The sequence below is a fragment of the Notolepis coatsorum genome (assembly GCF_963971535.1).
Source record: "Notolepis coatsorum genome assembly, chromosome: 13".
NCBI lineage: Eukaryota > Metazoa > Chordata > Actinopteri > Aulopiformes > Paralepididae > Notolepis > Notolepis coatsorum.
The window spans coordinates 102,504,364-102,530,913 of NC_140177.1; the positions used below are offsets into that span (position 1 = coordinate 102,504,364).

At 43.9% G+C, this 26,550-nt stretch overlaps 1 protein-coding gene across 1 annotated transcript in view; it reads right to left on the minus strand.

Moving 5' to 3' along the window:
• Positions 1-26,550, minus strand: part of LOC311239447 (sodium- and chloride-dependent GABA transporter 2-like) — a gene marked incomplete at both ends in the record, with an annotated part of 170,626 nt that overhangs the window by 59,501 nt on the left and 84,575 nt on the right. The window contains 3 exons of the mRNA XM_084327756.1: positions 16,285-16,422; positions 20,618-20,730; positions 20,984-21,108. Coding sequence (XP_084183882.1) covers positions 16,285-16,422; positions 20,618-20,730; positions 20,984-21,108 — 376 coding nt within the window. The remainder of the gene's footprint in view (positions 1-16,284; positions 16,423-20,617; positions 20,731-20,983; positions 21,109-26,550) is intronic.

Below are 26,550 nucleotides of genomic sequence, written 5' to 3' on the forward strand. Positions count from 1 at the left end.
CTCCCTCTCTCTCTCCCTACCCCCCCTCCTCTCTCTCTCTCCCTACCTCCCTCTCTCCCTCCCTCCCTCCCTCCCTCCCTCCCTCCCCACCACCTGCCCCCCCCTCTCTCTCCCTCTCTCTCTCCCTACCCCCCCCCCCTTACCTCCCTCTCTCCCTACCTCCCTCCCTCCCCACCACCTGCCCCCCCTCCTCTTTCTCCCTCTCTCACTCCCTACCCTCCCCCCCCTCCTCTCTCCCCCCCCCCTCTCTTTCTCTCCCTCCCTCTTTCCCTTTCTCTCTCTCTTACTTTCCCTCTCTCTCTCTCCCCCCGCCTTCCTCTCACTGGGGGAAGTTACAGTGAAATGCGCTGCCAAGTACACTGTTTCGTGAGGCTTATTTTTGGTTTGCATAAGTGGCATGTGGGGTCTTATGTTAAAGCGTTCCATATTTTTATGAATCGCGGGGTATGTCTCGTTGGGCTGAAGAAAGGCCTTGGGGAATAGGAATGACCCCCGCCCTTCCCATCTTTTCCCCCCGCCCCTCACACCAGTAGGTCTCAAGGAACCTACCCCTCTCTCCTAATTCTCTAACCTTCCCTAGATTCCTCTTTCCAAAGCCCTAGCCTCTCCCTCCCTAGTCTCCCCTACATCTACCCCCTAGCCTCCCAGGCCTACCCCCTAGCCTCCCAGGCCTACACTAGTCTTGCCTACGTGGCGGGGCTCTCCCTAAACCTGCCCGGACTTACATGTTTCCCCCCTGGCCCTTTCCTCTCTTGACCTCCCTGTAGTTCCGTTACGCCCTCTCTCCTACCCTTCAGGGGTTCCGGTGCGTCCTGCTTCTGTTTTGAGTTTGGGTCCTCACTTCAGTAGGCTGTTGGCGGTGGGGCGTGTTGTTATAAAGACATGTTGTTGTTTGTGGGGATTGCAGGACATATTAGGACACACGCCGGTGAAGGAGGAACGCGGAGGAGGACGGAACACTCAACATGGTTCCTGGTTTGAGTGAAAGTAGTAGGCGGGTGCTTTTGGGGTGTTCTATATCAATGGTTTGGTTGTGTATGTTGGCTAGCGTGATGCTATATGTTCCACTCCGACAGCCTGAGCTGCCAGAGGTGGTGATAGTGGGTAAACGGTCGCTGCCGGACCATCACAGTAATCTTTTTTTGGGGATGGCAAAGGCGGTGGCAAAGGTAGCTAATAGATCAGATTGCTATGTGTACGGCCTGTCCCCACAGGCGGCCGCCGCGGGCCTTCCTCTGATTGCACACCCTATAACGAAGTGTCATGCCAACGTGTTAAGGGATTTGCCTACCCCTGACCTGTGTAACGGGGTGGGGCAGGACAGGATTGAGAGGTATCTGGGGCTGGGGTCAATGAAGAATAAAATGAAGATAGGTGGGCTGTTAGACACTGGCCCCATTCCGATAGCATATAGGTCGGCAGGGTTTGAGAAGTATGTGGAGGGTAAATCGAATGGTAAAATCGTGGGGTACTTGGACGGCTGCCTGGGGGATAATGGGGTCTGGGGCAAGGATTCAGAGGCGCCAGCTCCACCTGGGGCGTTTTGGATTTGTGGTGATTTTGCGTATGCCTCGTTGCCAATTGACTGGAGGGGAAGATGTGCGTTGGGTTACTTAGTACCGGCTATGAGGGTGTCGGATGTTTTGCCGGCGTTTCCAAAGACAAGGAAGAGACGGGATGCGGACCATTTTTTTAGGGTGGCGTTTCCCTGGTATGGGGCATATGCAAACATGGGGGAACTGGATCATTTGGCTAAATTGTTTGAGGACATGGCTGCCACGACAGCGAGGGGCTTGGGCCTGGAGGCTCAGGAGTTACGGTCCTTACGACTGATGGAGTTGCAGACGAGAGCAGCTATGGACTTCCTATTGGCGGAGTCGGGGGGCACGTGTGCGTTGATTGGTCAGGAGTGCTGCACATTCATACCAGCCAATGATGAAGGGGGTTTGCCAGCCATAATTGAGCATTTGAAGAACATTACTAGGGATATGCATGACCCTCGGCAGGACTCATGGGATGTCTGGGGTCATGGACAATTGGGCTATGTGGGGTGGTCTGTTAAGTATCTGCTTTATGCCGTGGTGATGTTTGCAGTTATAGTTGTCTGTGTGACTGTGATCAGAGTGTGTGTTATGTATATGTTCAGGACTCTCTGCGCGGCTGGTCCTGCGATTGAGAGGTCACACTGCTCGACTGCATCTGCGTTTGCTATGATGATAGTGAGGGATGACGCGGAGGGAGGCCGGGTGGGTGTGGGCGTCCCGTTGATGCCAAGGTACCCGGAGTACGCGCTGGCGGCTGTTCTCTGATCTGGGTGGTGGACATTCTGGGTTGGGGAACGGGAGGGCCAGGGTGTGCAAGAGGGTGTGGGGTAGGGGACGTGCCTGAACGAGTGTACATTAACGTTGGTTGTGTGGATGTGTATGCAAGTTTGTTTTTCCCATAGTAGGTACGTGAGTGATGACTGTATTATGTGGAGCTGTGTACCCAGAGTTCGGTGTTGGGTCCGGTCGGTTATGCATGGCCGTCCGGCAGGGCACTGGATTCTGGGGATGATAGCTTGAGTGATGGGATAAGATGCTTGGATGCTGACTGCTTTGTACCTGTGGTGGGGTGTGTTCTGACCTCTGTGGAGGGTCTGTTATGGACTCTTCAGAAAACAGGGGCCGACACCTCACGGCGTGCAGGGCGCGGTGTCCGATGCATTCTTTAGATTATCTCTGGTGGACACGAGTCTGGATGACGAGTGTCCCCTGGGGGGATTGGTACTGAATAATGGAAAGAATATGAAAGAATGTATGTAATGAAAGACTAATCAAGATGTTTTTGTTTCCCGAGGGATATCAGAATTGGAGTGGAATCAAGCAGAAATAGTGGAGAGCCGAAATTCGACAAAAATAGGAACCCAGTGTGTTGACGGAGATCGAACGGGAAGAAAATCAGGGAGTAGAAACTGGCGACATCACACACATGTATCAATTACAAATATCTCGTTTTTAAAATTGTATGAAGGAAGTAAAAAGATACTCATACAGTGAATGAAAAGAACCGCTCAGAAATTTGATTGTATAGACAGAGTAAAGTACAAGTCCAGTTGATAAATTAACAAGAACTGTTGTCATTGTGTGCTCTGATCTCCAGCAGTTCGATTGGACACGTGGAACACCACAAATCAGGTAAGAAGTAGGAGTAGGAGTCAGTCACAAAAAGCATAGACACCTACATTTAGACAGGGAATACAGGAAACACTTTTTTGCCTATTGCCATTGTTACAAAATCAAAGGGAAAGGGGAACTCTAGTAAATGGGAAAAAAGATCTCCTATAGGAAAATGGAAGCCGCAACCCACTCAGATAAGTCGACCCTAATTGGTTGGATAGCAGAAAGTCCAGTACAGATTATCGCCAACGAACACCCCCACACAAAAGATAACCCATATTATTTGGAAAAAGCCGATAGAATATAGAGAAAATGGAACAAAAGATGGGGACATCTTACAAACCCTTGGCCCATCGAAGGTTCTTTTGATTTGGAGCTAATAGCTGACATAAGAGTGCTAATTAAGACATACAAACACCACAGGGGTAAAAAGGCAAAGGCAAAGAAACGTTTGCAAGAAACTACGATGATATAATCTTACGCACGGGAGGCAGAGAGGAGAAATAGTGACCAGCAGGGCAGTGCAACTGTCAATGAAGCGGCCAAACCAGCAGAGGAGGTAGCCCCGGTCACCATAACTCCCCTGGCCCCTAACACAACAACTGTCATCGTCCAAAGTGCAGCTCAGGTAGCCTCACTCACCCCAGTGTCCCACCCAAGAGTAGAACAGGTAAGAGTCGAGGGAGCTTTAGCACCCCCACCATATGACAGTAGAAATGGGGAACGAATGTACCCTATTCTGCCTGTAATACAAATGAGCAGCCCTTATCATTTAACAGACGATCGGGGGAATAGAGAGTCGGGACAAGCAAGAACAGAAATTCACCTGACACCTGGGCCACAAGACATTCAACCCTTGACTCGTTTAGAGAGGGAATATGTGCCCTCACAGCGTCAAGGGGAAAAGACTGGATATTTGTCGGAAGGAGCCAGGAAGATCCATACGGCTGAAGTGGAAGGACAAAGCAAATATGAGGAGATGGTTGCACGGAAGAAGTGGGAAAAGCTAATGGAAAGATACGGCCCCACCCCAGACTCGTCTGATTGTCAGAGCGAGTATCAAAGAGGTCGCCCCCGCTCAAGTGATTCCAGCCGGTATGAAATAAGAAACAGTTCCCCGGTTGGCAGCACGCTAGCCGGGTGGGCGATGATGAGGAAATACGAAACATCCACGGGAATGGATGTACCAACAGAAACGGAAAGTCGAGAGAGAAAATCTGAAACAGCACTAAGAGGTAAGGAATCTGATTAAAAAATCTCTTCCTCACAGGGTGTTGAACTTGTCCAGGAGATGGTAAAGAGAAGGGACGAGCTGGTAAAAATAGACCAGAAGCTCTTGCAATTGGAAAAAGACAATGTTGAAATAGCATGGAGGATGAATAACCCAGACAACCTAGAGAGCAAAGATACGAAGGAGTATAAACAGGTGATGGAGATATGGGAAAAGGTTGAGAGAAGACGACAGAAGCTGGAAGAAGAAAAAGTAGAGCGGAAAAAGGCCCTTGAGAAGATGGAAGAGGAAGTGAGGAGTGGAATGATGACCAGATCACAGACGAAAAATCTTCAACCCACAAACAGGCCCCCGTCAAAATAGCTCCCGTGATAATAAGAGGACAGGACTTGGAATATCACCCCTGGAAGGCGTCCAACATGACTCAAGTATCTGAGAAATTGCCGCCCATCCAGAATGGGGCCAATCCGTGGATTGCCAAATTGGAGGAACTAATGATCGGACAAGAGATGGCGATGGGGGATATAAAAAGACTATTGTCAACCGTGATGGGAAAAGCGGGCATGGAAAAAGTACTGGAGAAGGCTGGCATGGGAAACCATGTGGGGACTGGAGCGCAGGATGCGGACCTGTTCGCACGGCACAGGGGAGTACTGTGGCTGGCCCTCCGAGAAACCTACCCGACCAAGATGCACCCAGACCAAATCCACATTGGTACCCTGGGGGACACCCACCCTAGGCAGTATGTACAAAAAGCCTACGCCGCCTGGAGGGATACAACTGGCCAGGATGTAGAACGGGACCCCCTGGGGGAAGCCGTGCTAAGAGGAAAGATTGAAGACGGCCTCCACATGGAGGTGAGGTAAAAACTGGCTGAGGTGGTGTCTCTGTCAAGCCTCCCCCTAAACTACTATACTGATAATGTGGCCCATCAAGTTGACCTATATCGGAAGAGGGAGCAAAATAAAAAGGATAAGGATGCGGAACAACACCGAAGGATCCTGTATCAACAGCCAACCGATGCAGGGAAGATAGTGGAATACCTCCAAGCCTTAGTCCAGTCCCCACAACCAAGAGGGGAGACAGGCTCCAAAGGGGAACCAAATGACCAGAGACAGGCTCAGTTGGGGGGTCCTGCGCCAGAACAACAACAAAATCCAAGGGGAACACCCTGGCAGTCACAGGGTCAAGGTGGAGGCAGAAGAGGGGGCGCGAATGGATCCAAAGCTCGGCCAATTGAGTGCTGTTCGTGCAGGAATCTCGGACATATTTCAAGAGACTGTGAGCAGGACTATCAATCCAGAGGAGGAGGCCCTCGATGGGGGAAACCAAAATGGAAACCAAGGCCAGACCCAGAATGGAAACCAAGGCCCAAACCAAGGCCAACACCCTAGTGAGAACTATGGCCCGGTGAATCCATCAAGAGGGCCAGATGAATCACTCTGAAGAGGCCCAGAGAGTCCAATGGGGAGGTGTCAGCTGTCAGTGTCGTCTTTAAGGGAGGAGCCTATTGTGTGCGTATCGGTGAATGACAAATCTGTCGAGATGATGGCAGACACCGGTGCGGCCTATACGGTAGTGCAAACCCAAGACGCGACGCACCTAACCATGTCCGGTCGATACGTACGGACAATTGGATTTGAGGGAGTAAAACAGCTGACGCCGGTGACCGACCCTGTGACCCTGAGATATCGAGGCAGGGAAGCGACTCTTCCTTTGCTGGTCTCGGAAAGTTCACCCATTAACTTACTTGGCCGAGATGGGCTGGGGTTACTGGGAATGGACATTAAATGTACAGCGGAGGGTTGTGTGATAAATGTACGAGAAGACCATTACTATCAGATGGTACAAAGAATCGACAGCCGACCACCGGAAATCTATTGTCTAGGGGGACTGGACCAAGAGTTGCTTGGTTCAGCCTTGCAATGGGAGACATTTATCACCGCCAACATGCCTGAAGCAAGTGATCCAAAGACACCATATCATTGCACTCTGCAATACCATAAAGATGCAGACTCGTCACAGGCTAAGGAGTGGCTGAGTGTGCAACCAGACAAAGTACAGCTTAATGCTACCAATATCATATTGGGGCCGCAAGGAGCAGCGCTACGTATTGCACGGAGCGAATATCTGCATAAAGAACACGAGATTGCGGACAGTGTTCCCCATGTGACTCTAAAGGTAGCCAACTCGTGCGATCAGCAGCACATTGGCGAGATGATGAAAAAAGCGGAAGGAATTAAATTTGAACAGATGAAAGAAAACAAACTGATCTGGATAACCCCCGACAAAAGGTTTATTAAGATCATAGTCCAAGGCACAGGGATGGGTCGCCCCCAAACTGTGCAATTATCCCAAGAGACAATGGGAGAATTCCCTAACGCATTGAGCCTCCAGGAGGACATGATGAAGGCGGTGCCAGGGAAGCTGTGGTCAAAAAACAGCACTGACATTGGATTAATCAAGTCCGCTCAACCTGTGAGAGTGGAGCTTAGACCGGGGGCCACCCTGCCTTGGAAAAATCAATACCCACTGAAGGAGAAAGCGGTGGCTGGAATCGAGCCACAAATCAAAGGACTTTTGACAGCGGGAGTCCTACAGAAAACAACTAATCCCCGGAGCAACACGCCGTTGCTACCCGTGGAGAAACCTGATACCTCGTACCGGTTGATACATGATTTGAGGGCTGTCAACAAGGTTTTACTTCACTATCCCGCGGATGTCCCCGACCCCCATACGCTATTGACATTTATCCCATCGAAAGCTGAATACTTTACGGTTATAGATTTGTGTAGTGCATATTTTAGTGTACCCTTGAGCAAGGAGTGCCAGCATTTTTTTGGTTTTACCTATAAAAATGAGCATTATGAGTATACTAGAATCCCTCAGGGACTAAAGCATTCGCCACACATATTTAACAAAATCCTAAGGGAGGATTTAGACGGGTTGGATACAATATTGACCTCTAGGGTCATTCAGTACATGGATGATCTGATACTGTGTGCAGACGATCAGACAACATGTCATCGCAACTCCGTAAAACTGTTGCAGCTATTGGCAGAAAAAGGCCACAAAGTGTCTTTGAAAAAATTGCAATATTGTAAACCTAAAGTGATCTATTTAGGACAAACAATTTCACAGGGCCATCGGGCTATTTCGGAAGAACATTTGGTGGCCATTAAGACGGCTCCCAAACCTGTGACGGTAAGACAAATGATGGGATTTTTGGGTATCACGGGGTACAGTTCTCCATGGGTCAAAAACTATACTGAAATAGTGAAACCATTAAGAGACATGATGAAAGAGGCGGGCGTTGATAAGCTGAGTAGTAAAGTGGTTTGGACTGAGGATGGTTTACGGGCGTTTGAAACAATCAAGTCCCGACTGTTAGAAGCGCCAGCCCTGGCTTTGCCTAACTATACCAAGAAATTCATATTATACGTCTCTTCCTCTCCAGATCAGAAGCAGGCGTGAGCGGTGTTGACCCAGGACACCGGGGTGGGGGCGCGACCACAGTCGATGGCGTACTACTCCATTGCCTACTCGGAAGTCGAGATGGGGATGGCTCCATGCTACCGGGAAATGGCTGGAGTCTATACAATGTACGAGAAAGCCGCAAGTATCATGATGGGATATCCAGTGGATATCATGGTGAGGCATGACTTAAAGAGTCTGTTGGAGTCCGATAAATATGCACTAACGATGCCTCGCATTAGACATTATTACAGGCTTTTGGAACAGGAAGATGTGACTCTGGTCAGGTGTTCCATAACGAACCCGGCAGCGGACATCCCTACGCCTGAGGATGGAGAACCTCACGACTGTGTGGCCGAAGCCGAGAGGTACTCTAAACTCAGAGCAGACTTGCAGGCTTTTCCATTTAGCAGTCCAGATCAGGAACTATGGACTGACGGCTCTTTTTATCGAGTTGGTGAGGGACTAAAAGCAGGCTACTCTGATAAGGTCACAGGGCCAAGAGTTTGTGGTAGAAAAGGCCGAAGCTTTAGCACAACCCTGCTCAGCCCAGTTAGCAGAATTGGTCGCACTGACGGAAGCATGTAAAATGGCAGAGGGCAGAACTGTAAATATTCATACCGACTCGGCATATGCACACGGAATAGCATTCTTATTTGGCACGGTGTGGAAAGGGAGAGGATTCAAGAAAGCCGATGGAAGCGCCATAAAACATTGTAGTCAGATTAAACATTTGTTAGAAGCAATTATGAAACCAAAGCAGATTGCAATAATCAAGTGTGCTGCTCATCAGTCAGACGAGTCCAAAATAACTTGAGGAAACAATAGAGCAGATGAAGCTGCCAAGGAAGTGACAGGCGCTGACAGGGTAGGTAAGGTCTTGGTTATCACACATAAGGTTGAGTTAGAGGACAAGATAACTTACAAGGATGTTTTGACTTTCCAGGAGGAGGCTAGTCAGGTAGAAAGGAACCTCTGGATAACCAGGGGGGCTAGTCAGGATGATTTAGGTTTATGGCGCAGCCACGGTGGATTTGTGGTGGCTCCTGCTGGCCTGGTCGGACTGCTGATCCACACGGCGCATGACTTCTGTCATGCTCATCGGGGAGAGGTAAGGAGAAAAATCGAAGAATATGGCTTTTGGGCGCCAGATTTAACCAGTCAAATTGATCATGTGATACAGAGATGTACGGTATGTTTGAAAAATAATATACGTAAGGGGATTAGTGTGTCACCAGGACATATCCCCACGCCCAATGGCCCAATGCGAGACCTTGTAATTGATTACATTGACATGATTAAACCAATTAATCAGAAGAGATATATTCTTGTCGTTGTCTGTCGTTTTTCAAGGTTTTTCAAGGATGCAGCATCGGTGGCCAAGTTCTTGTGCAAAGAGGTGTGTTCCCGTTTTGGAATAATGGACAGAATTTCCAGCGACAATGGAAAAGAATTCGTGGACAAAACTGTACGTTTAATACTCCAACATTTAGGCGTAAAACAGCGATTGGGGGCCGTTTATCATCCGCAGAGCCAGGAGATGGTGGAACGCATGAACGGGACACTAAAAAACAAATTGGTTAAGATCTGTCAACACACAGGTTTGAATTGGCTAAACGCTCTCCCATTAGCATTGATGGCGTGTCGTTCGAGCGAAATTCGCGGTCTGCGTTTGACACCACACGAAATTATGTTAGGTCGTTGCATGGTAGTACCAGGCTTGCGCGCGACAGGCAAAGGTCCAAGTTTGGACATCCTGGACAATGATATGCGCGAGTATGTGAAATACATGTCAAAGATCCACAAAAATATTCTGGATCATGTCTCCAGTAGACAGGAGCATGAAACCGGGGAGGAGGTGAATAGGCAGAGTACACCTCAAATCATACCGGGCGACTACATTTATGTTAAAGTATTTAGGCGTAAATGTTATGGCGCGCGACGGGAAGGGCCATACAAAGTCGTCCGAGCCACCGAAAGGGCTTTACAGGTTGAAGGATCACCGATGTGGTTTCATATTTCGCAATGCGTAAAATCTGTAGATATGGGCCAAGAATGGGAATCTGAACCACGGGCCCTTGAGCAAGAAACCGGGGCGGCGCAACCTCTAAACGAAGGAGAAGATGCGGACGATGAAACCGGCGCGGCGCAACCTCTAAACGAAGGAGAAGATGCGAACGATTATGGGGAACCAGACAGAGGGCAACACGATTGGCCACCGGTAGGGGATGAGGGATTCCTACAGGAGCCAGACAGAGGAGAGGATTATGAATTGGAACATAATGATTTCTCCTCTGTGGACTTGGATGGGGTACCAAAAGGACCGGAGGGAACCGTGTTTAGCACAAGCCCGGAAAGAGATTCTCGACCGCAACGAGTTATTAAGAAACCTCTAAGGTACACATAGGAAAAAGTGAGGAAAAGCTAAATGATAAGTCCATGGAGAGAGCGTGTATATATTTTAGATTTTTGATTTTGAGCTCTCTCCTTTCTTAGAAGTGTTTAATTTTAATGCAATGCAATAATCTTTTCTTTCAGAGTTAGCCGCACAAAACAGACATGTTTGGTTAACTACACATAAGTATAGCAAAAAGCTGATAACTGGTCCGATGTTCTTTTTGTATAAAGAGACGGACCTAGACGGATGTCAACTTTAAATAACTGAAAAAACTGATAAAAATGTGTCAACTTCAACTAACTGGTAATTGTTAATTGTGTGAGTGAACTTAAAATTGTGTCAACTTCAACTAACTGATAATCGTTAATTGTTGGAGTGAACTAACGCGGGTGTTGAAAGCATTTGGCACTAACAAATATGAACTGTGCGTTAGAAGGATTCTTTAAATATTTGGTTTTTATGTGATTTGGCTAAAACAGTTAAAAGGTTAAGGTATTTGTACAATGTACGAACAGTTTGATTGAGAAAATACTAACAAGAATATTTGGGATATAGAATCCCCAAACCGGGGACCTGTGGTGGATTTCCCAAGCAAAATGTATACATGTACAGCTTACTCTTAGGCTAGATATAAATACTTAGTTGTAGTATAATTTCAGGGACAAACTGTATACAATCTGCATTTCCCCAGATAGGGCAACACGACTGGACGAAGTTGAACTGTAAGTCCAGTACACCACACTATTAAAATAGTTAATTCATTCTGTTATTTACATATATCTGTTCTGCTCGTCCGCCCAATGATATTCGAGCAGGTCTTGAGACAGAGTGATTTAGCATTTTAAGAGGTAACAGTCAACAGAGATTTTTGTCTCCCTTCCCCAGGCCGAAACTCAGAGACAATAGACTATAGACATGGTTTGTTGACCAGGCCAACTTAAACAAAGGAATGGCCCGGAGACACCCAACCCTGATATTTACAGGAGACTTTTGGCTGGCTGAAACAATGGGGTTGTCACCAGACCCTTAAGCATTATCGTGATTACTTCCCCCAACTGCCAACTGCAGCTGTTCTGCTACAGGAAATAGGCCAACTGCAGATATGCCCTCATAAGGGAATTTCCGGTTTTAGACAGGCCTACTCAAAGTGCCCGCTTTTAGGGTTTCAGCCAATAAGGAAGTAGAGACTCCGCCCCTGTGACGTAAAGTCTAGCGTATTCTAGGGGGAGGAGTCAAAGCGTTAAAATAGTCTGCACGGGGGCAGGGGGACACACAAACAACAAACAACACAGGAGCAACACAACCTTCTTTTCCCCTACTGGACGAGGACGGCGACGCATTGAGACGAACACCAGCGAATCAAATGAGAAGGAGCCGAGAGAGATGCTTTTAGTTTAAGTGAATTTTAGTCTGATTTTCTAATGATCCCTCGGCATAGAGAGTGCTACCATTGAAAATCATTGCATTGTTTTTTACATTCAAATCTTTTGGTTGTTATTAACTTTAGGATCCCATTAAAACCGGATCCTTACATTAATCTTCTCTCTGACTCTTTCTTCCAACCGCCGTCTCTTTGCCCTGGCCTTGTAAACCACGTAGCTGGTTTTTGAAAGTACAATAGGGCTTTTAAGGGAATACACAACGCAGAGCAGATTAGTTCTGAGTCATCAGAACAGAATAGCCCCGTTTGTGACTTCAATAGTGTTATGTTTGACTACTTAAAATCATTGAACATACACAGAGAGAGCGAGAAAGAGAGGGTATTGGACTCAGCAGCACCTCCCATTTCTCACTGTTTGAGTTGAAGCACATCATAACTATCTCTGCTAACTATCTTGCAAACATTTTACTAACTTTGCCCAGAGTACTGTTCCACTGTGAATGGCTCCAGGGTTAGTTGAACTGTTGGGACCAGCTTAGTTGATATTAGCAACTAACGTTAGTTTAGGTCATTGAACTTTCAGTTTGTTGGATGTAATCTTTACTTAAATAATTTTTCAAGTTCACACATATCTATTTTATCTATTTATAACTGTTTGTACAGGCACCATGTCATTCATACAGTAGGTCCTCCGTTATGGAAGTTGTAATGTCCTTCCAGCGCTTGCTTTTTTTTGTCATACGGATAGCCACTGGAAAATGACTAGCAATGTCTGTGTTGTGGTTTTTCTGCTCAAGGTCTGACTTTTTAAACCAAACCAGGTCCATATGTCCATATGTTTCACTACACACATGAAACTGTCTGTCTGCAACACTACTATCACCGACATCTAAGAAGGGAGATCCCCCCTTGAATGGCCCTTCTAAGGTTTCTCTCCTCCACACTGCCTGTGGTGCATTTTTTCCTATTGCTAGGTTTTAGTGAGTTTTTCCTTACCTTCGCATGGGTACAGTATGTCTGGGAGTGTTGCATTCATTCATTTATTTTGCATTTATTTTAAATTTATTGGACCTTATGGTGTTCTTGTTTTGTTCTTGACTTATTGTGATGTTTCTTCTGACTTGTTTAAAGAAGACGTGTCCGGCCCATGGGGACATTAACGTGTGTTGTCGGGCCTTACAAATAAATTTGATTTGATTTTATATGATGGACTAACACATTTTTTGTTTGCATCAGGAATGGGAGCTTGCAAGCTACTTTCCTCAAACTAGTTTATCTTTTTAATGGCAGAGGGTAGTTCGCTAGCTTTGTGTGTAACATTTGTAAATGTGAAAAAGTATTTTTACAGTGAATTTTGCCTCTTTTCCACTGCATGGTACCTACTCGACTCTACTCTACCCACCCGTCCCCCCCGTCAGTGTAGCTGGTCGTCATAGCGAGGGCACCGTGACGTCATCTTCAATGCGACACACACAGAGACACTAGAGGATTTCGAAGCTAGCTATGAGCATTGCGACTAGACTAGCGTACATTTAGCTAATAAGGCCCAGTATCATAGGATAGAATAGAAATACTTTAATCATCCCGATTTGTAGTGAAAAATGTCCCTCGGGATGATTAAAGTATTTCTATTCTATGATACCAGTGCCTTATTAGCTAATGTAAGCTAGCCGCAATGCTAACGTTTATAATGGGAAAACCCAGTCACATTAGCAAGCTAAAGAAAGTTAGCGATCTTTTTGTGAGACTAAACTCTTTGTTCTTGGTGGTAAATTGTGTTGATGTTGGTTTTGTTTCTTCAATAAATGAGGCAGAATACACAGTGAATGTATAATTTTTTGTTTATTGCACTTTGTTCTTGCTGAAACAAATAATGAATGCTAATGTTTAGTTGTCGCGAGGCTATTTAAAGATGGAGGTTTTGTGTTTTGTGTAGGACGTCCCGCGTGTAGCACAATGATAACGTAGTGACGATTCTCTCTTCTGACCAATCAGTGGTCTTCAGTGTTTCACGTCACATTTCTGGTATCACTTCTACCCGATTGGAACCTCGACAAAGCAGGTACTAAAAAAGTACCCGGTACCAGGTACTATTCCCAAATTTTGGCAATGGAAAACCGAAAAGGCAGAGTAGAGTAGAGTCGAGTCAAGAGGCACCAGTGCATGTGAGCGAATCGGCGCGGGCGAGAAATCCGCTCTTCGCTCTAAACGGCTTGTTCCGCTCCGCTAATCGCTCATGTTGACCCCGCCCCCAAGTCGTTCTCCGCTCGCTCACCGCTCACCTTGAATCGAGCGCTCCCCGCTCCACATCGCTCGGCAGATTTTCATTTTTTTTGGAGCATGATGTAAATTTGCTTGATTTGACCAAACTACAACAGTCTACACCCCCTGGGCCCCTTAACAATTGTTTGTATTGAGCCGTATTGTAATTGTACCCATTCTGCAATGTTAAATAACGTTGTTTATCCATTCACTAGCTCTACTAAGCGATGATGGCTAGCCTAGCCACAATGCTATGGTCGCTGCCATTAACGTTAGCATGTAAGCTAACGACAACAACAATGGCGTCATATACTATACAGGATGTGAGTGACGGTTCACCCTTCTCATTGGTTGAAAATCGCCTTCATGTTTGTACATCGCCATCTGTTGCTTTGGCATTGTACTACATGTATATTACATCAGTGTTAAACCACTGTGAGCTGCCCGGAGTGGATTGGAGCGGAGGAGAACTCTCGCTCCGGACGTCGCGCCGACCCATTTTAAAACCCACTCCGTCGCTCACGTCAAAACCACCCGCTCCGCTCCTCGCTCCGCTCACGCTCCGATCCGCTCACATGCTCTGAGAGGCACATCCGGTAGAGTCAAACCTTTCTACCATGGCACAGATTTCTACCTGTATACCGGTTCAACCGCCCACCCCTAGGCTGAATGAGTAATTTCCAAGAAAATGATGGGTACATCTCTGGCATTAGAATTGTACTCTCAAATATACTTTAGTCTTTAATAATCACTAGATTTGAATAAATCCTTTTGCATGACTGCCTTAATTAGCAGGAAACAATAAAAAGCAATATTGATTGCATTTGTGGGATGAGCAGCACAGCTGAGTATGTGGGTTGCCACCATGAAAAATGTGCCAAATCTTATTCAAACAGCTTATTCTGCTGTTGCTATTGACTCTTGTTTGGTGGATTGGATGATTGAAGTCTATCAGTAACAAGGAAGAAATGAGACATATTGGCAATTTTACAATTGATTAATTTATCAAACAGTCAGGAGCCTCAGTAGCGTGTGGAAGAACCATACACAGCCACAACAGCCTGGCACCTCCTCATGCTGGACACCAGCGTGGTCACACTGCTGTGGGATGGCATTCCACTCCTCAACCAGGATTTGTCGCAACTATTTTTAATTTTTTTTGATCCACTTTTTCTCCCCATTTTCTATTTTTCTCCCATCCCAATTTCGTATTTCCAATTCTTCCCTCCCCTGTCTTTGAACGTTGCTAGACTATGCCTCCCACTGGTCGGCTGTAGTGAGGATAGAAGCCTTGCATCATGTGTCCCCTCCAGTACACGAGGAGGCAGCCTGTCGCATCTTTTCACCGCAGCAGCTCGAACTCTCAGTGGCGAGGAGTAACGCGTGGGAGGCTCACACTGCCCCCGATACTTCCTGTTTCCGCCGCATCGGCGCCACCCAACCGACCTGTAGGAGTCGCTGTCCACAACGTCCAATCCCCACCCACCGGCTTACCCACCCTCTAACACTGCCAATTGTGTTAGTATGACGGCCGGCCAAGCCGGTACCAACGCAGAGAGCTGGGCTCGAACCCAGCGTGTCCTGCGTTAGTGGCGAGCGCCTTGCCCACTGCGCCACTCAGCCGCCTGATTTGTCGCAACTCTCAAGTCAGCCAACGTGGTTGTGTTGGTCACCCTAGCACGAATAGCACGCCTAAGCTGATCCCACAAGTGTTCAATTGGGTTGAGGTCAGGACTGTTGGCAGGCCATTCCATTCTCTCTACTCCCAAATTCTGGAGGTAGTCTCTGATAAACCCGCTCTGTGGGGGCGAGCGTTGTCATCTTGGAGGATGGAGTTCGGTCCCAGACTGGAGATATGGGATTGCCACTGGTAAGGGGTAGGTGTGGAAAAGTGACCATAGCTCAGCGTAGGAAGGTCCGATCAAGGTTCATATCTGAGGAGGTGCCAGGCTGTTTATGGTTCTTCCACACGCTACTGAGGCTTCTGACTGTTTATTAAATCAATAAATTGTAAAATTGCCAATATGTCTTGTTTCTTCCTTGTTACTGATAGACTTCAATCATCCAATCCACCAAACAACACCAACAAGAGTCAATAGCAACTGCAGAATAAGCTGTTTGAATAAGAATTGGCACATTTCTCATGGGCGCAACCCACATACTCAGCTGTGCTGCCCATCCCACAAATGCATGTTCCTTAGAAATGGGGCACCATTTAAAAGGGAAATAAACAGGCTTTCCAATGGTATAAAATGTATTGCCAAGAAGCATTGTTACAACAGAGAAGTAATCTACCAAACACACATTTCTGAACTTTTTGTTCTATGTTTATATATTTTGGTGTATTTATAAAAATATGCAACATCTTTGGACCTCTCACCTCTGTGACCATTAGGAGGCCGATGAAAAAGTTCAAAACACAGGTGGCCAGCAGAAGGAGCTTACGTCGATGACCAACTTGAAAGAAGGATGGGTAAATATCGGAGATAGCAGTGACCACACCCTCTGTATACACAAACTGCAGTTATAAAAATAACAACAGGTTTAGTTGAAAAGTTATGATAACACCTAAACGTGCATATGTGGTAATTCATCAGAATATTCACGATGCCTTATAATACACTATGAAAACACACATAATAACTCAAAATTCCCTACAGTATATCACTCCCCAAATAGAAGTACAACTGTATTGAGGCACCTGACCTCACAAAGATAAATAATGAATTATTTATGAGCCTCTAATGGCCTCTGTAATACAGTCTTAACACTTTTTGCGCCACGCTTAGTGCCCATCTCTACCACTAGATGGCCAGCTTAAAATAGTCGTTTCCAATACAATTAATGCTTGTATATCTTATCGTGTGTTGTCATGTTTGTTTATATGTTTGTTTAAAAAATAATAAAAAAATAAAATACAAATAGTCGTTTCCGCGGTGTTTCACTATGATTGCAGGGCTGTGTGTATGTTCTGTATTATAGCTGTGGAGACAATGGTGTGGCTCATTTGACAGACACTACTTGTAGTGCAACATGGTTTCTACACACTGTAGTTTGTAGTTTATTACACTCTAAACATCGCGCATTTCCAAGATAATCCAGTCTTTTTTCATAGATCGCAAGATAAAACGCGTTATGTGCAATACGCCCGAATCGTTCTGGTTGATTCCCTGAACCCCCAAATACTCCCAAATCAAAGGTATATAACATGTACATATGTACCTTCACAAACGCTTTAGCACAGAACTGTGATCGTTAGAAAAACATGTTTCAGGTTCGGTAAAATAGACATCGAATATACCTTACCTTAGCCAGAAGGTATTCCAAAAAGAATAATTCCAAGTGATCGCATCGCCAGCGCGATTACCAGTGTATATGTCTATACACATTTCGATGGTATGTGTGATCAATGTGAATCTCTGTTCAAGCAGGAGGAGGAGCCCCTACCACAAAATAATTAAAGGAAGACGTGTATCCACACCAATGCAATTCCAGTTCAGACACAGACGATACTGCCACCTGGTGATATTCGATCGGCATTGCAATTCCAATTTATACAAATGATCCAGGGACGGCTAGAATGACCCGGATGATGATTTAGAAAAAAAAATATCAAAGGATCTAAAAACGTAATATTACGTGTTTGGTGCTTAACCACTGGAGAGCAAATACGTAATATTATGTGGTTGGCCCAGAAAGTGTTAATACATATTATAATCCATCCACTTTTGTAACAACAATTTGCATATGTTACAAAAGTGATATTTTTGGGTTTTGCATGTTATTTCACTCAGGCTGGGTAACATTTACATATACAGAGATTGCTGGTAATGCCAACACCATAGCAATTGTCCTGCCTTTCCCTTATCCCATTTTTCTTTTCTCTTTCGCATGCCATTCTAAAAGTGCTTTTCACTGCCAAACCTGAATCCATGTGAATGCAGCATAAGGCTCAATACATAGTCTTGAAGTACAGGGCACAAACGGTGTTCGGACGGACGGACAGTCCACAGTCCTTTTGCTTACATCAAAACATCAAAGGCTTGCAATTGCTCATTCACTTTTCCCACGTCATCAAGTCCGTCAAACAGCGCATCCAACTCCTTCTTGCACCTAGTCAACACACCCAGTTCCTCGTACCTGGCTAACTGAGTTAGCCGGATAATTTTCACAAAAACTTGACATAAGTCCGGCTTTTCGGTTCCACAAAGCAAGTTTGGCTAAATGGCAACAGATTGAATTTTTTTTACCTACTCCAGCCAGGGCAGATTTACTTGAATTAGCTGGATAAGCTGGCCACTCCCTCACAAAAAAATGGCAGCTCCCTTCCTCAGAGATCCCATTATACCATTCTGAATAATTTTTGTGCTTAGCAGCCACAGTGGGGTCACGACATGATTCCCAGAATGTATTGATTTCATAGAATGTGTGAAATAGGTCTATAATTAAAAACAATTCAAATACATTAAACTGGTAAAAGAAATGTTTTTGAAATGTAAAGTAATAGGCCTAAAATGCTGATAATAAATCATATTCAGCCTATGAATTTACTTTGTCCTAACTAATGCACGTCATAGCTATGGTGCACACGACACCCACTGTGGTTATTTTAATAACGGAGCATTGCAAACCGTGGGGATATTTTGAATGAATGAAACTTGGAAACTTGTGGAAGGCCTACCTACCGGGCGTTTGGCTCTGATCCGTTTCATATTCTCCGCTGTGGATGCATTTGCTTAACCGGAGCGCACGGATTGTGTTTCATTCAAGCATAAATTGACGCGTCTTTTCACATGGATTGTGGATGTGAATTACGAGGAATCTGAATCTGTGGATTGTTGAATTGTATCACTGTCACACGTTATTGTGATATTGTAACTGGAATTAAAAAGGCTCAGAGAGAGCCTGGTTAAATTGACCGGCTCTCGCAGGGTGAAGCTGGGTGTGTTGACTAGGTGCAAGAAGGAGTTGGATGCGCTGTTTGACGGACTTGATGACGTGGGAAAAGTGAATGAGCAATTGCAAGCCTTTGATGTTTTGATGAATGCATTTGCGAAAATGCATCAATCTGTTCAAGCACTGTTATCTGATGATGAAAACGAGGGTGATGAACATGACTGGTATAAACCAAAGGTTAATCAATTTAATGCATTTATGGATGATGTCCAAAACAGATTAAAACCTGATTAATAGTGAAACTAATAGCCTCCAAGCCTCTCTGACACCGTTATTTTGGGGGTCGAGCCTTGAAAACTTTGAGAATAATGTATTTATATAGTACATGATACCTAAGCGCATACAGTACAGATATCCTCATACGTATCCATTCATTCGTATCAATTAGATACTCTTTGGGCTTGTTTTTATCTACTTATTCTGAAAGAGTTGAAATAATAATTTTTGCTAGCAAGATAGATTTCATTAACTCTTTCTCTGCCATACCCGAGAAAAGTCAGGTTATCTCGCCATGCGTTGAACGCCAAAACCAGAGGTCCTTTGATCCCTGTTCTATACTGTCAGCCAGAGCCATCTAGGTGTCTCTGATTCATATGCCTACATTGGAATTGCAATGCAGATCGAGTCTCACCAGGTGGCAGTATCGCCTACCTTTTGAACTGGGAACTGAGGATATCACTTGTCTTGTGTTCCACTCCGACTGTTTCCGCCTAGGAGTGGATCACAACATAGCAATCGGTGGTAGATTTGGTGCCTCAGAGCTATTATTTCCCGTATGGTAGCCATGCCCAATATACACAAGTAATTGCGATCGCCATGGGATCGACTGGGATTTATAAATTTTGGAGTACTTTCTGACTGAGGTAAGATTCATCTTAGGTAACCTGCTGGTATTTTCTTTTGCGTAAAACATGCCTCTGTACCGATCAGTGTCGTCGTAAAAATTGCTTTTGGTAACGATCACAGTTTTGAGTTAAAACGACCCCCCCCCCCCTGGATGATTTTGTGAAGACACTGTACATGGTATACCTTTGATTTGGGAGTATTTGGAACTTCAGGCGATCAACCAGAATGATTTGGGCTTATTACATATAATGTGTCATATCTCGCGATCTATGGAAAACGACTGGATTATTTTGCAAATGGGGCGATGTTTAGCATGTAACAAACTACAGTGTGTAGAAATTAACTAATTAGTCAGTAATGGACTATGAACAATGCCTGTCAAATGAGCCATACTATTGTCTCCATAGCTATAATACAGAACACACAATGGGTCTACAAACATCGCAAAAATTGTCAATAACGCTTAGTAAAGATGACGATAGCTGATGGCAATCAATGAGTTAAGCCTACTGCCAGCAGGCACATTTAAAGAAATATAATCTGATTGATTGGGGTAATGAGGGACTTAAATGGACACCTCCCCCTTTTCAGGTAAAACGGCCACGCGCAATTATCCTGATTACTGAAGTCTGGATCGAATTAACGAGATTGTTTGAGACCGAATCAGCCTTCGAGAAAGTTAGTTGAATCAGGTACGGGGAACAGGGCCCATCTCTTTGATCCACCAATCTCCTTTGATCAGCACACATGCCAAGTCATAATATGACAATAATATTATTGTATGTTAACTACGTAGACATGGGAATAGGAATTCAGTGGTGCATAGACCTGCCTATGCAGAGGTATGGTGAGGTCTACTATTGTATTATTGTACACCACAGAGGAGTCTGGTCTATGTATGGTTCCTTTACCTGGCTGGCTAGTCCCAGGAAGATGATCATAATGAAGAACAACACTGCCCAGAGCTGGGGAACAGGCATCATGGCCACTGCGCGAGGGTAGGCAATGAACGCCAGACCAGGACCTGAATATGGTAAATTTGTTAGTAGCATTTTTTCTTTGTTGCCAAAACCAGAGTATGTTGTGAATTTTAGATTTTTACAGTATTTAATTTTTAGATAACACACAGAAAGTGATACAGAAGATGGGGTAGAGGTAGATGGAATGACATGTGACAAAGGTTGTGAGTGGGATTCAAACCCACAACATGGTGAGTACAGTATATGGTACATGTGCAGAATATGTTGCAAATATGTTGCAAAACACCAATCCAATACCTGATTCAGCCACCATGGAGACGTCCACACCCAGCTCATGTGCCATGAAGCCAAGTACAGAGAATATGGCGAAGCCGGCCACAAAGCTGGTTAAGCTGTTCAAGAGGCACAGGTAGAGACTGTCCCTGGAATTCAAAGAGGGGAACAGTACTCAGTACTATAAACTGAGTATGACATAATTTCCCCTCACACATTTCAACGTCTTACACTCTATTGGCCACCGGCCACCAGACCAGCACATAGGCCTACTGGTACTTTGGATCTACTCACGATCACACAGGTACTTTTGGGGGAAAACACAAACACCATTCCACATTGTTATTGTATTTTGCCCATATAATAATGATTCTGCGGGTCACGGGATTCCGGCAGGACGGGATACAACTTTTTAAGTGTATTTCTATATAGCTATACATTTTTACTTAGGGCACAACGGTTCCGAGTCGTTCCGAGAGTTTTTGGTGGAAGGACACCATCTTTCACACCTTATTCGGAAGACCCACCACTACCATCATTAGTCCGCAGGTCTTAGAGGAACTCCGTTATCTGCACGGTCGCCCGAGTTTTTTGGTATATTTCCCTAGAGCGGTCAGTCAATGAATACATTTCCCTGGGGATTCAACGCGTGTTTTGAGCATTTCGAAACGACCATGTAAGTACTGTTTATACTCATTTGTTGGACTTATTATAGCATTCGTTAACGTTTATGACCGTCTATAGTGTTTGAGATGTTTTTCCAGAGATTCTGGTCATATTTTCCAATCAAAAAGCTTGTTTTGAAAAGTACCGGTGTGTACTAAAATGTTCAGCCAGGGAGATCATCCCTATGTTCCCCGGGTCCTATGTTCCCCGGGTTCTATGATCCCCGCTTGATTGATTAATAGATTGAACATTTTATTAATTTTAATTATTTTATTAATTATTAATGTCCGCCTTGTTTCGAACTGGTTAAGCTTATAGGCCGGGAGCCAGGTCCACCCCTCAGGATGTTTTTTGCTACCTTTTTTTCATTATTATTTCCAGTTATCCCATACCTTGGGCCATCCCGAGTTGATAATGACCACCCCCAAATCAGCCCTGTTTGGCCTCAGGGGCCAAAAAACCCTTTTTTTGGGAAAAACTTCTGGCGAAATTATGTAATTGCAAATATGAGGGTACTGCAACTGCATAAATGGTCAAATAAGTCTGAAACCTTGCATGGTGTATCCTGACACATAGGGGAAAAGTATCAGAATAATACTCTGGGCCTTACTACCTGTCTATTGTCAAATATCACCCTCAGAATACCCCAAAAGACAAAAAACATTCTGTCAGCCTGACAAATTGTCATCAAAAGTGATCATTTTCAAGTATTTTATTATACATGTTGCTGCCTCACATGGATATAAAAACTGCCCACATGTATAAGCTTCAATTTAAGTCCAAGATGACCTTTCTATCTAGAATAGTACACCTGCTATGACCAAAGTTCTCCATTGTATTTCAAATCAAGAAAATAGAACATATTTCTTCTCTTTTCTTTCTCCCTTATTTTTTTATATCTAAAAAATATATTAAACACGATTTGAGACTTAAGTAATGTAATGCTATACTATCTGAAGTTAATTACATGAAAAGTGAACAATGTTACGCCCCCTGTTGGACCGGGGTATCACAGTGCAACATAAACCAACCAACCAAAACCCTAACCCTGTTTCATGTCACATGTCAGTTATTCAGCAAAGACAATTTTGGGTAAATTGATCTATCATTCTGGCTGTTGGAAGAGATTGACTGTCCAATATTTTTTTTACATGAAAGGTGGCAACTCTACTTCTAGAGCGATAACATTAACGTTAGCTTTTAGATTGTTAGCTAATATAGCCAGCCCAATGTAGCTAGCTAGTGAGAGTAGAAGTGGGAGAGAAATTATGAAATTGTAATTATTAAGAAAATAAGGTAGCACTTTATAATAACACCCTGTTATAATACATTTATAAGGTATTTGTAGATAATGAACTAATCATGAACAAATCATTTATATACATTCATAAATGATTATTAAATCATTTATAACTATATTTGTATAACATCTACAGATTAGTTCTACATTATTTATAACTCATTATCAACATTGTTTGTACTTGATTTGTTCATCATTACATAATGTTGTTTAATGTGTAGTAACACATTTGTAGATGCTTTGAAAAATGGATATGAAAAAATGACTATAATGTATCTCCATTTATTTTTCATGTTCAACAAATGATTTGTTAAGACATTCATAAAACATCTATAAATCATTTGCAGATGCCATTGTGTGCCCTAATCTGAAGTGAAGCCTATTCATCATTAACAAATGTCTAATACAGTTAATTATTTGTTTACTTTTTCAGCACATGTTACAAATGTTGTAGACAGCTTTCGGATACACCCTTCTTTGTGACATCAAACAGTGACAGAATTAGGACTAAAGATAAATGCAATTTTATTAACATATAAAATACATGTGCATGACATATAGTGTAACTTGGGGGGCACTAGGACCCAGGAGTACCCTGGCCAGGTAGAGTATCTAGAGAGGAAGTCTCACGCGAGTGAAACTTGACGTCACGTGGGTTTGCCGTCTGTTTGAATGGAAGCACGATACATGCAGAACCAAGTTATCCGTGCTGCTCCTGCCCCACGCTTTTAATAAGGTATGAGCAGGTTAAACACCTTTTTTGTTGGTAAATCTATTCCATCATTTCCGACCTACAAACAACTATTATATGTTCTGTAGACGTACTTGATGTGGTGGGCGCTAACGTTACATTTGTTCCTAATGTGTGCTCAGTATATTGCGGTATGTGATGAACACAAGGGTAATAATTATTTGTATTTTCAGGCTGTATCGGCGCCTATACAGTCTGAAAATACAAATAAATATTACCCTCGTGTTCATCACATACCGCAATATACTGAGCACTAAGCACACATTAGTCGCATTTCTTTCCTCTCTCCCAAGGCCTTCAAGGCCGCTCCTACCGCCACCTCCACTGCTCCATGGAGCCCGACGCTGCTATGCCCTGCTTCGTGCCGGTGGCCGGACTATACTCAAATCAACTCTAAATGGATCTAATCAGTGGATTGCATATTTTCTTCAAGAAGCAGAATAAGGCTAACCCTCTCTGCCTATTGGGACATCATAATTTGGATTATCGAAGCTTTTGGACTGCAATAAGAAGATTTTGGATCTGTTTACCGCGCACAGGATCTACCAAAATGAACTGATAAGACACTTGGACACTTGGACTAATAATGCATTCAGTCATTTGGAGGGAGTTGTTAAAACTCACTCCACTCAAATCAATAGAGTTATATTCCACTCTATTCAAATCAAATTTAAAGGGACGTGGCTGGGATAAATTGTGCCAGTCAGTCAGCCAAAACAAATTCCTGGACCAAGGTCGAACCGAGAGCTCTGGAGTCGAAGGCCCTCTGGGAGATAAGAGTGGCGAGCGGCTTCCCACACCCCCAATCCCTAGTCCCACCCCCCCCCCCCCCCCCCTTCCTCTGCGTTTTGGCGCTGCACTGTCGGCTGCCTCGTGTGAGGGAGACCTCCCCCACCCAGGACTTGGCTTGTGCACTCCCCCCCACCTTCCCCCCCCCTCCCACTCCCCCCCCCCCTACAGCCCTGTAACAACCCCAACCCACTCCCCCCTCCTTCCGTAAATGGCGCTGCCTATGACGGCTGCCAGTCTGTTTGCGGTGGTGAATATGCATATGTTTGTCTCAAGGCTCTGTACCATTATTACTATCTAAAATGTAATAATTGTGGAATATTACTGTAATGAGCTGTATGTGTATGATCCAAGCGTCCTATGATCCTCATAGGAGCATAACAGAAAAAAGCATTCCATGTGAAGGTATTCTGTATTTTTGCATGTCAACTAATAAAGAAACTTGAAACTTGAGAAACTTGAGCACACTGTAAACCCGAATAAGTTTCCAGAACTTAAAAGAATTTACGTAATCCCATGCCTCAAATGTTTTCAGTTGGCTAAGACTTACAATTCTCAGTTAAGGAAACTCAAATATGGTCTGTTACTGTGACTTAAGGTTCTCAGTTAAGTCAAATCAAATATGGTCAGTTACTCTCACTTACAGTTCTCAAGTGGAGTCAACTCAAATATGTTCAGTTACTGTGACTTACAGTTCTCAGCTAAGGCAATTCAAATATGTTCAGTTACTGTGACTTAAGGTTCTCTAGTGGAGTCACCTCAAATATGTTCAGTTACTGTGACTTACAGTTCTCAGTTAAGGCAATTCAAATATGTTCAGTTACTGTGACTTAAGGTTCTCAAGTGGTGTCAACTCAAATATGTTCAGTTACTGTGACTTACAGTTCTCAGTTAAGGCAGTTCAAATATGTTCAGTTACTGTGACTTAAGGTTCTCTAGTGGAGGCAACTCAAATATATTCAGTTACTGTGACTTACAGTTCTCAGTTAAGGCAGTTCAAATATGTTCAGTTACTGTGACTTAAGGTTCTCTAGTGGAGTCACCTCAAATATGTTCAGTTACTGTGACTTACAGTTCTCAGTTAAGGCAATTCAAATATATGCAGTTACTGTGACTTAAGGTTCTCAAGTGGTGTCAACTCAAATATGTTCAGTTACTGTGACTTACAGTTCTCAGTTAAGGCAGTTCAAATATGTTCAGTTACTGTGACTTAAGGTTCTCTAGTGGAGGCAACTCAAATATATTCAGTTACTGTGACTTAAGGTTCAACCTTAAATCCATGTGATTAAGTTAACAGGACTCAAAGAAATTGAGTCATTCTTATGCCTCATTTCTTTTAAGTTAATGACCTCAAATGTTTAAGTTAATCAACTCAAATATTTGCAGTTACTATAACTTAAGGTTCAGTTTTTAAAATCCATGTGAATAAGTTAACAGAAAAATAACTACACAAGCACATTATATCAACTTCAAACTCTTTTATTTTTTTCTATTCAAAGAGTATACATATATAATATATAAACTGTATGTTAGCAATGTACAATAACACTGTAAACACTGTATACACTGTTTTTGGACTATATTACACGTATGTTAACAATACCGACCAGGTATTAGTGCCTCGCAAAGTGCAGATATGAAGTTTTCCCCTTTTTTTTTATGCATTTAGGAGGTTTTGTTCTTCATCGAAACTATTTATCTTACAAAAACATTGTGTTACAACTTCAAACTCTTTATATTTATTTCTATTAAAAGAGTATACATCTATTTATCTTACAAAAACATTGTGTTGCCCTCTCCAACATTATGACAATGTTAAAATTGAAAATATATATATAGAAAATATATATAGAAAATAAATACATGCATGTTATAACATGTACATAAAATGTAATGTATATTACACATTTAATCCCACTGGTCACAATAGTGTAATAATGTTTGTTATAAGGCTCTGAAAATGTTACTGAATGATGTATCAATGTATTTCCAGCAAATATTGAAATAATAAACGGTCTCAATATGTGCAGTGCACATGACCAGAGCTGTTTACATCCTGGCTGAATTACTCAAATTTGTATAGCG